The sequence below is a fragment of the Oncorhynchus masou genome, chromosome 31, assembly GCF_036934945.1.
Source record: "Oncorhynchus masou masou isolate Uvic2021 chromosome 31, UVic_Omas_1.1, whole genome shotgun sequence".
In the NCBI taxonomy this organism is placed as follows: domain Eukaryota; kingdom Metazoa; phylum Chordata; class Actinopteri; order Salmoniformes; family Salmonidae; genus Oncorhynchus; species Oncorhynchus masou.
Window position 1 is genome coordinate 20,918,504 of NC_088242.1, and position 12,548 is coordinate 20,931,051.

Below are 12,548 nucleotides of genomic sequence, written 5' to 3' on the forward strand. Positions count from 1 at the left end.
TGAGATCATGGCCTGAATCACTGACGGACACCTGTGGTGGTAATATTGACCAATGATATTTTGTTCTTGAAAATAGCCTTCTTTCTTTGGTAATTCCTGAAAAGCCTCATCAATGTACTGTATCTTTGTAGATGACTGGACATTGGAAATCAGTTGAGAGATGAGATGGGAGTAAGGTATGGACGACACTTAACAGAGGACAAAATCGATGTGGCCAACCGACAAAACAGGTGGAATCCAATGCTGTTCCCCACATTCTTTCAATATAATTTTGTCAACTTGATTACACTGTAATGTTTAGGTCTTGTGACAGTTTTACATAAGAATTCTTATTGGTTTTTAATTGTTGTGGACAATGCATTGGAGGCAGCATTTCTGAAGGCATGGTAGGTGACAGACGATAGAAACCCAAAGCTGAAGTAAGTCAATTGTGTGTAATTTCATGAAAAGCCAGTATCTTTGTTTGCACAGCTATACTTCCCCATTCTCAAATATGGACGCATATAAAAAGGTATTGGTATTGCCAATTCCCAAAATCATTCTACAATTTATATTACAAAAAAATCTATGTAATGTATACTATTAGACAAAACCCAGCAAGACAAGTTCACTCATAATATTTATTATTATAGCATTATTTCAATCAATTTTTGTGTGGTAGGGTGACAGTGAGTCACCACTAATGTCCCTTCGTGGACATTACAAATGGTTTCTAATGGAGTTAGAGGAAAGAGAATAATTAAAACATGTTTAGCGCTTAGAGAAAAAAAATTAACAATTAAACAAATGAATAAGACAGGTGTTTATAGGCATGACCCTTTGAAAGCAAGTACCCAAGCTCTCTCAGCATCTGAACATGAAGCTAACCCAGTGGACAAAAAAAATGTACATCGGACCAGAGGCGGCATGCCCATAGTGGGCAAAGGGGCACGTGGACCCTCAGATTTGTCTTGTGTATATATATAATATATATATATATATATATATATATATATATATATATATATATACTACCATTCAAAAGTTTGGGGTCACTTACAAATGTCCTTGTTTTTGAAAGAAAAGCACACTCCAAGATGCTGGCCTTCTAGACAGAGTTCCTCTGTCCAGTGTCTGTGTTCTTTTGCCCATCTTAATCTTTTATTTTTATTGGCCAGTCTGAGATAAGGCTTTTTCTTTGCAACTCTGCCTAGAAGGCCAGCATCCCGGAGTTGCCTCTTCACTGTTGATGTTGAGACTGGTGTTTTGCGGGTACTATTTAATGAAGCTGCCAGTCGAGGACTTGTGAGGCGTCGGTTTCTTAAACTAGACACTAATGTATTTATCCTCTTGCTCAGTTGTGCATCGGGGCCTCCCACTACTCTTTCTATTCTGGTTAGAGACTGTTTGCGCTGTTCCGTGAAGGGAGTAGTACCCAGCATTGTACGAGATCTTAAGTTTCTAGGCAAATTCCCGCATGGAATAGCCTTCATTTCTCAGAACAAGAATAGACAATTTTCGGGAGAAAGTTCTTTGTTTCTGGCCAATTTGAGCCTGTAATCGGACCCACAAATGCTTACGCTCCAGATACTCAACTTGTCTAAAGAAGACCAGTTTTATTGCTTCTTTAATCAGAACAACAATTTTCAGCTGTGGTAACATAATTGCAAAAGGGTTTTCCAATGATCAATTAGCCTTTTCAAATGATCAACTTGGATTAGCTAACACAACATGCCATTAGAACACAGGAGTGGTGGTTGCTGATAATGGGCCCCTGTACTCCTAGGTAGATATTCCATAAAAAATAAAAATAAATCCAGCTACAATAGTCATTTACAACATTAACAATGTCTACAAAGTATTTCCGATCAATTTTATGTTATTTTAATGGACAAAAAAAAATAATAATAATAATATAAAGTGCTTTTCTTTCAAAATCAAGAACATTTCTAAGTGACCCCAAACTTTTGAACAGTTATATATATATATATATATATATATATATATATATATATTTATTATTATTATTATTATTTTCTCTGTAATACTACTAGCCACCTTGCAATTTTATGAAGTTGTCTTTAGCCCAGATTGGAAACCTATCTCCCAACCTCATAACTAGCTACCAAGAAGCCATTTCAGGTTATCAATGAAGTTATAGTAGCTAGTTTGTCTATCTTAGCTGGCATGTCTGCTGGCAAACTTTAGAAAAGCAAGATTCTCATTCCTTTCAATCTTTTACCCAGATTTCAGCAGAGAAGCATATTTATTTTATTTTAAAAAGAGCCACCAGTCAGGAAGACACAGACAGCTCAAGGGGTATGATTTAGATATACAGAAAAATACTTATGGGTCTAGTGACCATTATACCCCGCTTGGACATAATAATGTAGTACCACATTAAATCTTAAAAGGGAACATTAACAAGACAACTGAAATGTGATGTCATTAGCGAACGTACTTAATGAAAATGTTAATTCAGCCAGTCAGTAGTAATATTAGTTATTAGTTCAATGTATTGTTATTAATGAGTTATTAATGTGTTGTGTGCAGTCGAAGAAAAACTGCACCTTTATATCTACAGAATTTTACCACGACATCATGGCTCTTGTACAGCTATTTCAGTCTTATTACATTCCGGTGGTCTGACAAAAAAGGCCAAGTACCGAAGTAGCCTACAGGTTTGGAGGATTGGGAAAGCAACCAAGAGGTAGATGTTTCTGTTCTTGTGGATTTAACATCTTTGTTTAAGTGACTAAAATAGCCCTTCAACCTTTGTGAATGTGACTACGAAGCACCCTTGGAAACAACAATAAACAAGACTGTCCCTTGATTGTACAGTAGAAATGTTTTGAAATTCAAAATGGTAGGATTGCAAATGACAATATGGGTTACGTACAGCAATAATGACATTGAATAGCTCCTTGGATAAAGAGATGCTCATTGGCCTGAAAGAAAACACTGAATGGATAATAAAGCCTCTATGGATGAAGGAGTCTCGGACTAGTCGATCAGTCAACAGGTGTATTTTGCAGTGAACTGTCATCTCACCAAGATGTCATAACACAGCCACAGGTCAGACAACACACATATTTATTTGTATTTATCAAGTGTTGTTTTTTTTTCATCACGAAGGCATATACTATTTTCTCTGTATATTACTTGTTATATATTTGTTATATATTTATATAGAAACAAAACTAAGGGTACATTTTTGCTGAATAAGATATAAATATCAGCAAAGGGCAATGTAAACCATGTTCCATCAAACTTAACCTATCCTTTCCCATTTCAACAGTAACATCTTTGCATAGGCAAAATGAGATTAGCCCTTTAAACAGTGTATTTCCTGAATTATTTATATATCTAAAAATCTTTTTCCAGTTGAACACAATTAAACAAACAAAAAAGTTAACTAGGCTAATCGTCCTTTAACGCTTAATACATATTTTCTGTGCACATTTTGTTTACAGTGTTTTAGGCTTCAAGTAGATCTAAAAACAAAGTGTACATTGACAACTAGATGTGAAATAAATTAACCAATATGAGAGGTAGTGAAATCCCTAATGAAAGTTAAAGGAGAAACACAGTAGATAAGGCCAATGCTTCTCTTAATCACATCAATTCTGACACTTTAGATAAAAATCTTATTCTGCCAACAAACCTCTGCCACCTTTCAAAGCCATTCATTCTGAATTGAAAGTCAACATTTGAACATGACACTATGCCTATGATACCACCTCATGTCATTAATTGCTAAATCCTTGTTGAAATGTCAGTAAAATGAACAACCATTTCTTTCCATGGAGTGAAAATAATCAATTACTCCGAGACACCAGAGAACACGTCGTACAAACCTGCAATACTACTCTTCACCCAGTGTAAAACGCTAATTGTGAATCATTCAGAACCATTTTCCTACCTACATTTTTTTTGCAATTGGCTTCTCTTGCGTTTCCAGGATGATTGCTCACCGCATGAATGTAAACTCGGTTTGATTGAACCATAATTTCACTGTCTGGTTGGTCAAACATTCAGAAGTTACAGCTGAAATAATATCTAAAATGAGCAAGTCGTTTATTTTGTCATTAATAGAGCTACATAAAAAGGTATCCTCTACCTAACCACTGTGGTGCATGCATACTGTATCACTTTCACTGTATCACTCTTCATTAAAGAGTATGCAAACACTATTGCAACAAACTATCTAGAAAGGTGGCTGAATGTGAACGAAATTTACAGAACGTTAGAATATTGTTGGATGTTCAAAATGGCTGATATCATTAGGCTATGCTATATGTTCATTTTTGTGAATGAATACAAACAGAAAGCCTACATCTGATCCAATTGCACTTCAATAACCTAGAGTATATGGGCTTTATTAAAACCCTTAATTGAATGAAATAATGACTGGCCTTGGCACATGAACGTCAGGTAGTATGTTCAAACAGAAGAGTGGCACTGCTTCAATGACACGTGAATATCATTACCCACCAGTGGTGACAATACACACAACTCTCCCTCTCACAATATACTTTACTCATGCACTGACCTTTACACATCAACAGGTGACAAAGGCCTGCAATAATCTCTCCATGTTTAAATGTCACACTTGCAACAACAACAAAAAATCATTTAACATATTTTAGGCCTATATGTTCATGGGACTTCAACTCTTTAAAATGTTTTGATAAGTATGTATCTGGACGGCAGGTACACACAATAATGCGTGCTGGCAATTTTAGGGGAAAAAACAACGACCCGTCTCAAAAATATCCATTCACCTCCCCTGCCCAACTCTGTAAAGCAGAGAGACTTAAAGGCATGGGGCTCACCGGAGATCCAATCAACTTATTGGAGCCTCAATAACCAGTCTTAAAGACAGACGCACATCTGGTGAACAGGACTGCAAACCTCCAAACAACCTATATATAAATACGTCTGATTCCACCTCTTCTGCCCCCGACTGGGCTGTTACTTAGCTGGTACTGACCCCCTTCAGTCTAGGACTAGCTACAGCTTTAAAACAACAAGCCATATAGGCCTACTTCATAATTCCATGTGTCAGCATTGCATCCCACTCTTAGACCTCATGGTGATGCATTAGACATACCACTATCTTATAATTGACCTTCCAAACCAAGGCATCGTGATTACTACTATTTATATTATAGGCAGTAGAAAAACTAATAAGTAAATGGTTCTCTTTCATTCTCGAGAGCTGTAAAGTGTTCATGATTTATTGTATGAAACGACTGAATTGAATGTTTTGATTTATTTTTTTCCTCCAACAATGATTCCAACCTTTGACATAACCTGTGCTTCTCTCAGGGTGTGATGGTGTGGGAAGGATAGAAAGGACTCTGTGTTTACTAAACTGTGTTGTTGCCATAACAAGCAGCTCTTGTGCTGCCCTTTTCACATAAAGGCATTGTGATTTCCCGTGGAAAGTAATGTTCATAAGACATTTAGCTGCCCGACCACAATTCTAGCCCTTCTCCCAGTTTTAGAGTTGTAAAGAAGTCAAGTGCTTGGATATTAACACTGCTGTAAAACTTTCAACCTTCTCAAAATCAACGACTGCAAGCTAATTGGCAAATATCAATATTCCCTTCACATCAAGAGCTTGACAGGGTATATCCCAAGAACAGAAGAAAATACATCTCATATTCAAGAACCTTTGCAGTCCACTGCTAAAATACCAAGCTACTGTAGAGCGAATTCCATTACCTTGTTACATGCAAAGTCTGATTTTCCTGCTCACCACGGTCAAGCTCTACAGCCATCGTAAAAAATACATTGTTTTTGGACTGTAAAAATGGCTGAGGCATGGGACAGAATTTGAGAGAAAATACAGAGCAAGATAGAGAAAGAGGGAGCGAAAGGAGAACTCTCAAAAGTACAGTACAGAAACAATGGGTCTGTCCTTCCTTTTGTTTCTCTTTGTCACAGTAGCCCGAGGAGCTCTTATCTGCAGTTAAACCAGGAACTAAACCTCAGGGCTGCCTGCGAGCAGACACTTGAAATTGCTTAAACTATTTATTATTTTCTTGTTTCTTTTTCAAAAAAGGAAAATATCAAACCCAGTTCTGGCACCTTATTGTCTTCTTGTTTTTTGGGAGGGTGGGGGTTACTTTAGGTGTCTACGCAGGAGCTTCTCTTGCTGTCCAGAAGGTCCCTGTAAACGGAGGAGTTGAGGAAACGGGGGTAGGAGTCTCTGTGCATCAGGGTGTAGATCTGCAGCTGGGCCTCCTCGTACATCAAGTTGCTGGGCTCCGTCAGGCTCAGGTTGATGCCTTCCCTCACCCGCGAATCCAGGCTCACCTGGAGGCAGAGGAGCGGGAGAGAACAGTGACATTCTTATCACACACAACCACTTTGAGATTGGGGTTTCAATATGTCTTGGAATCAGACCTGGGTCAAATACATGTATTCTAAACATTGTCAAATACTTCAGCTGTACGTGCTTTAATTTCCCACAATGGAACCAATGGAATAGTCCTGAAAGCAAAGTAATATCAGCCGAGTGATACTAGGTGCCAGTCAAACTCCTGCTTCCAACATGATGCCTCCTACCTCTTTCGGCGATAGAATGGAGACGTAGTCCTCGTAGATGATCCTGGCTTTCTCATCGATCGCAGTCGGGTCCGTCTCCTTCTTCAGCTCCTCACAGGCCAGCCAGAACAACAGGTTCTCTTCGCTGTACTCAGAGCGCAGAAATTCTCGGAAAATCTCCCTGCCTTCTGAGGAGCGCATCACCAGCTCGAAGCTACGGGCCCAGGCAACTACCTCATCTAGAGTGGGTTGCCTAAACACAGGATACCAGGAACCCAGTGTTAGCAGTCTCACATTACACAAGACAAACAAATTCATTATTTTTTCTCCAGAGATGCAATAACATGGTTTCCACAGGCTGTTTCAATTAGCAATAGAAATAGTAGCGGTCATATGTCACAAAAAACATAGGTCCTGGGCTCATGATAAACATGAAAAGAACAAAGGCCTGCACACTGTATGCCAGCGTTCCCTAAGCCTCACGGTTCCATTTATGATCCATATTACTGGAGATATGTTTTTTTAATTTGTTTTTTTAATTGCAGGACACATTTGATAGGCGCTGGGGCGCTAACTAGCCTAATAATTACTAGGTGGTAACAACCTGGTAACTTGACAGGCACACATTTGGTTGAAGATGGCACAAGAAGGGAAAAGGGTATGCAGGTAATGAATGTGCTTGTCAGAACACTACTATTATTCCCCATACTTATTTTATTATTTAACTTCACAAATTTGACAGTGTAATTACTTATTTGAAATCTGATTTACCTACTTGTGTCTTTGAAAATGAATTAAATGAGGCTATGCATTTTTGTAGGCATTCATATAGATACTATGTCAAGGACAGTGTTGATTATAAGTCATAAAAACAAGAATAGGCTACATTGAAATGCCCCATACCTCAAATATCCTGTTTTGTCATTTTAGAGAGGTGTAATTTCAGTATTGTGCACAAGCTGCTATAGGCAGATATGGTAGGGGGACTCAACGACAAAGATCTTGCCTATATACCGTTATATGACGACACATCAGCCTCAACCTCAGCCTCAACCACCTGAAGATTTATAGCGAGGTAGAGTGATTTGGAGAAAGTACATGTTATAGCTTGAACATTTTCAAACAGCTAGAACTTGGGAAACATAGATCAGGGGTGTGGCCCTTATGGAAAACTATTTTATTCAAGCCTTATTTTTAAAGCGATACTTGACCCACCTTATAATGTAGACCGCTTACCTCGAAGCAGTCTAAGAAGACATGAAGAGACTGCAATCCATACCTTGGTTAGCCACTGTAACCAACCAACCATTCCATTTGGCTGACTTGTGCATATACTAGTGGAACACTTTGGTATGATCCTAATCACCACATTCAATGACTTCAACACTTTGAACCAGAGCATCTTCCTAAGAGCCCTTTTGACCTAAAGGCTTGCACACATCGCCCGAATGTAGATCTAGCGGTCATCTGCCAATCGTTCAGCACGCTGTGTTTAGGAACCACCCACTGTGTTTAGGAACCACCCACTGCAAACGTCTGACTGACAATATTTTTCACTCAATTCTACATGTAAAAATCGGGGGTCACTCGGTTCGCAAATTACGTTCACAGGTACTAAGTAATCTCGGCCAGCAAACGCTATTGGTTTGTATGAGGCCTAAGAGTCATGGCTACAGGGACCAATTGAAATGTTGTCATTAAAAGGTGGTAATTAGGAGCATTCAGTGTGCGGGACTTCCTGCTATTTTCATGTCTCAATCGACAAAACATGCTAAGCATGTCACATGCTAAAGTGTTACCATTATTACAATTAGGACTGGGTGATAAGGAGAAAAATCCATCTCACTTATTACAACAACAACATGAAGAATGGGTGTTCCAAGGTAGAGCCTCAGATTGAACCCTGTGTCATGGCCACAGCCATGTGAGAACAGTATTGGGCTCACAATTGTTTGGGCAGCCAGACAGGCTACATCGTGTAAATGCAGCTGAATGCTGAAATGGGACAATATTACATATCACGCAAATAATAAGCACACAATATACCGTAGAGCTGAGCCCGATACCCTATAATGGACCTGCTCCTTTGGGGTGGATGAAAATGATGTAATTGTGTGTCCTCAGTTAAGATATGTTTCAGTCAAATAACTGAAATTGTGAGAGAGGTGGAGAGAAAATAAAACTCATGCTCTAATTGGCTAATACAGCAAATGAGTGAGCAACACACAGGAATAGATATTGACACAGCAGCAATGTAAAGAGAGAAAATGAATGGGCCAAAGCAGTAAAACGAAACAGGCAAAACAATTAGTTTTCTGGCATGCATTCTGGCTAATTTCTTGCATGCAATAATTACATTTTCTGGCATCCTTTCTTGAGGTTGACAGTCCTAATGTATAATGTCTATGTACTGTATAATGCCTTCAAAAGACAGGGATGAACAGACGTGACCAAAGGCCATCAGCTTATCTGACAACATGAAAATAAAAATAACACCTCACTGTTGTACTTCCCTTTCTTGCACTAACACTCGTCTTTTCTTACTAAGACTGATTTCGCTAATAGCTGCTTTGTTGAGGAACGTTTTACTATGACTGTCATATGTGGTCGTCTTATCTACTGTAAGTTGCTCTGGATAAGAGCATCTGCTAAATGACCAAAATGTGACATCATATCAAAACAGTTTGGTATTTTCTCAGAGACAACCTATGGAAAAAGGCATAGCTGGCAACTTACTGCTCCTCCGTGGCTTCAATACTATCCATTTTAGTGCATGCCCGTTCAGAACGCTCCATGCGGTCCTCATTCCTGGAAAATGAGAAGGGGAGGGAGATCAAACATTACTATTGTTTTCAAACATATTCCATATTCAAACATACTTATTCATATGGCAGGCTCAAGGTTGGATGTTCATGTAGTATCTTTGTTGAACTACTGCCTGAGAACAGGTATGTAATTATTCTGAAAACCAGTGAAAACTAGATGTGGAAACAACCTGTGAGTGGAGTGAGAATCCCTGCTATTTACAGTACACAAAACCTTTACAAAATCACTATACTGGAAATGTACATGTTAAACACATGTTGGATACACAATAATTACACAATAACAAATTATATTGTAACACAAATTGAATTGTAACACATTAACAATACATTCCAGCTGTCTGTCCTTTCACAAACACCTGAAAAGCTAGTTTGAGGTGCATGTTTTGTTCCTAAATACATTACAAATGCATTGGAAAGAGGTTATCAAGAAATTTCAACTGCCATGCAAACGGAATGTGTTAATTCTGTGTGAAATTTCAAGTAGGGATGTATTGGAGAAAAGGCACATTTACAGTGCCTTGCGAAAGTATTCGGCCCCCTTGAACTTTGCGACCTTCTGCCACATTTCAGGCTTCAAACATAAAGATATAAAACTGTATTTTTTTGTGAAGAATCAACAACAAGTGGGACACAATCATGAAGTGGAATGACATTTATTGGATATTTCAAACTTTTTTGACAAATCAAAAACTGAAAAATTGGGCGTGCAAAATTATTCAGCCCCTTTACTTTCAGTGCAGCAAACTCTCTCCAGAAGTTCAGTAAGGATCTCTGAATGATCCAATGTTGTGATGACTAATGATGATAAATACAATCCACCTGTGTGTAATCAAGTCTCTGTATAAATGCACCTGCACTGTGATAGTTTCAGAGGTCCGTTAAAAGTGCAGAGAGCATCATGAAGAACAAGGAACACACCAGGCAGGTCCGAGATACTGTTGTGAAGAAGTTTAAAGCCGGATTTGGATACAAAAATATTTCCCAAGCTTTAAACATCCCAAGGAGCACTGTGCAAGCGATAATATTGAAATGGAAGGAGTATCAGACCACTGCAAATCTACCAAGACCTGGCCGTCCCTCTAAACTTTCAGCTCATACAAGGAGAAGACTGATCAGAGACGCAGCCAAGAGGCCCATGATCACTCTGGATGAACTGCAGAGATCTACAGCTGAGGTGAGAGACTCTGTCCATAGGACAACAATCAGTCGTATATTGCACAAATCTGGCCTTTATGGAAGAGTGGCAAGAAGAAAGCCATTTCTTAAAGATATCCATAAAAAGTGTTGTTTAAAGTTTGCCACAAGCCACATGGGAGACACACCAAACATGTGGAAGAAGGTGCTCTGGTCAGATGAAACCAAAATTGAACTTTTTGGCAACAATGCAAAACGTTATGTTTGGCGTAAAAGCAACACAGCTCATCACCTTGACCACACCATCCCCACTGTCAAACATGGTGGTAGCAGCATCATGGTTTGGGCCTGCTTTTCTTCAGCAGGGACAGGGAAGATGGTTAAAATTGATGGGAAGATGGATGGAGCCAAATACAGGACCATTCTGGAAGAAAACCTGATGGAGTCTGCAAAAGACCTGAGACTGGGACTGAGATTTGTCTTCCAACAAGACAATGATCCAAAACATAAAGCAAAATCTACAATGGAATGGTTCAAAAATGAACATATCCAGGTGTTAGAATGGCCAAGTCAAAGTCCAGACCTGAATCCAATCGAGAATCTGTGGAAAGAACTGAAAACTGCTGTACACAAATGCTCTCCATCCAACCTCACTGAGCTCGAGCTGTTTTGCAAGGAGGAATGGGAAAAAAATTCAGTCTCTCAATGTGCAAAACTGATAGAGACATACCCCAAGCGACTTACAGCTTTAATCGCAGCAAAAGGTGGCGCTACAAAGTATTAACTTAAGGGGGCTGAATAATTTTGCACGCCCAATTTTTCAGTTTTTGATTTGTTAAAAAAGTTTGAAATATCCAATAAATGTCATTCCACTTCATGATTGTGTCCCACTTGTTGTTGATTCTTCACAAAAAAATACAGTTTTATATCTTTGTGTTTGAAGCCTGAAATTTGGCAAAAGGTCGCAAAGTTCAAGGGGGCCGAATACTTTCGCAAGGCACTGTATATGCCACTGTGTCAATACTGCCAAGCAGATTTGACTGAATGTTTGGATGCGCTTGGATGTAGCCTAGTTTAGGCCTATTGGTTCAGCCTGTGTCATATGATCATTATTTTCATACTAAACACCTACATATACAATCATGTCCAAATCATCCGAAAGTATCTCAAATTGATTGTGAAGCTCAACAAAGTCCAATATAGATGATTTGAACGTGATGTGTGAAAAATGCTAATATCGGTCCCATGACTTGAATGGGATTTGTGCCGCAAATGCTAAAATGTTAGCATGTGGAAACAGTGCCACGGAATCTAAACCAAAGCATCGGTTGCTGTCATACCTTGTCCTAGAGCTGGGACGATAAACCAAACACTAGACACCGACAATTGCTTGTTAGTAATTTTAGGTGATTTTGTTACATAACGTTCCTGTAGATTTCTCTAAAACAATTCTTTGGTCAACAGTAATATATGCATTATGTTTATTCCTGCTACGATAGTATATTCCTGTCCCTGTTTCGCTGTCAGCTGCTGACTCTTACTCCCTCTGCTCACTGTGCGCACAGAGGAGGGAGAGACGCATTCTGAGAAGCACAAGCATATGACCATTGCTCAAAATGCTACTGGGGAAAATTACAGTTTTCAAAGCAACTACTGTTGTTCTAGAGAGGAGAGTCACAGCTTTCTGTGAGTATATCATTTCTTACCTCTTAATATTGAGTTCATGGCACCAATTCACAACCAGAGTAATCTGTGTAGTATGGTTTTGATGCGCCTGAGGAGTTGAGCCGGAGCGCGCCATTTGCAGTGAATAGGTCTACATCAAGTAGTCTAGGCCTAGCATGGGATTTTCTTTTAGGACATTAGCCTAGATTTACTGATTGATTAATCAATTAGCCCACATGGCTTTATAGCAACAATAGTTGTTAGCAATCTAGCTAAGTGTTTTGAGTTCCCACTTCCTAATAACAATAATATAGCCTTTAGGCCAATATGCACAAAGATGTCAGAAAATTCTCTTAGGATCAAAATATAAATCTGATCATTCTGGAT

General features: G+C 38.9%; 1 protein-coding gene across 1 annotated transcript; it reads right to left on the reverse strand.

Moving 5' to 3' along the window:
• Positions 1-3,155: 3,155 nt before the first annotated feature.
• On the reverse strand, positions 3,156-9,493 carry rgs17 (regulator of G protein signaling 17). Its single transcript, XM_064950319.1, has 3 exons — positions 9,271-9,493; positions 6,556-6,787; positions 3,156-6,303 (listed from the first exon to the last, which is right to left on the reverse strand). The coding sequence occupies exons 1-3, from the start codon at positions 9,327-9,329 to the stop codon at positions 6,115-6,117; spliced, it is 480 nt and encodes a 159-aa protein (XP_064806391.1). The 5' UTR covers positions 9,330-9,493; the 3' UTR covers positions 3,156-6,114.
• Between the last annotated feature and the right edge of the window lie 3,055 nt (positions 9,494-12,548).

Excerpts from the sequence above, each read along its gene's own strand:
- rgs17 (XM_064950319.1), bottom strand. The coding sequence starts at position 9,329 with ATGGAGCGTTCTGAACGGGCATGCACTAAAATGGATAGTATTGAAGCC. Across the intron at positions 6,788-9,270 it reads ATTGAAGCCACGGAGGAGCA|GCAACCCACTCTAGATGAGG; the intron begins GTAAGTTGCCAG and ends TCCTGTGTTTAG. Across the intron at positions 6,304-6,555 it reads CCATTCTATCGCCGAAAGAG|GTGAGCCTGGATTCGCGGGT; the intron begins GTAGGAGGCATC and ends CTCTGCCTCCAG.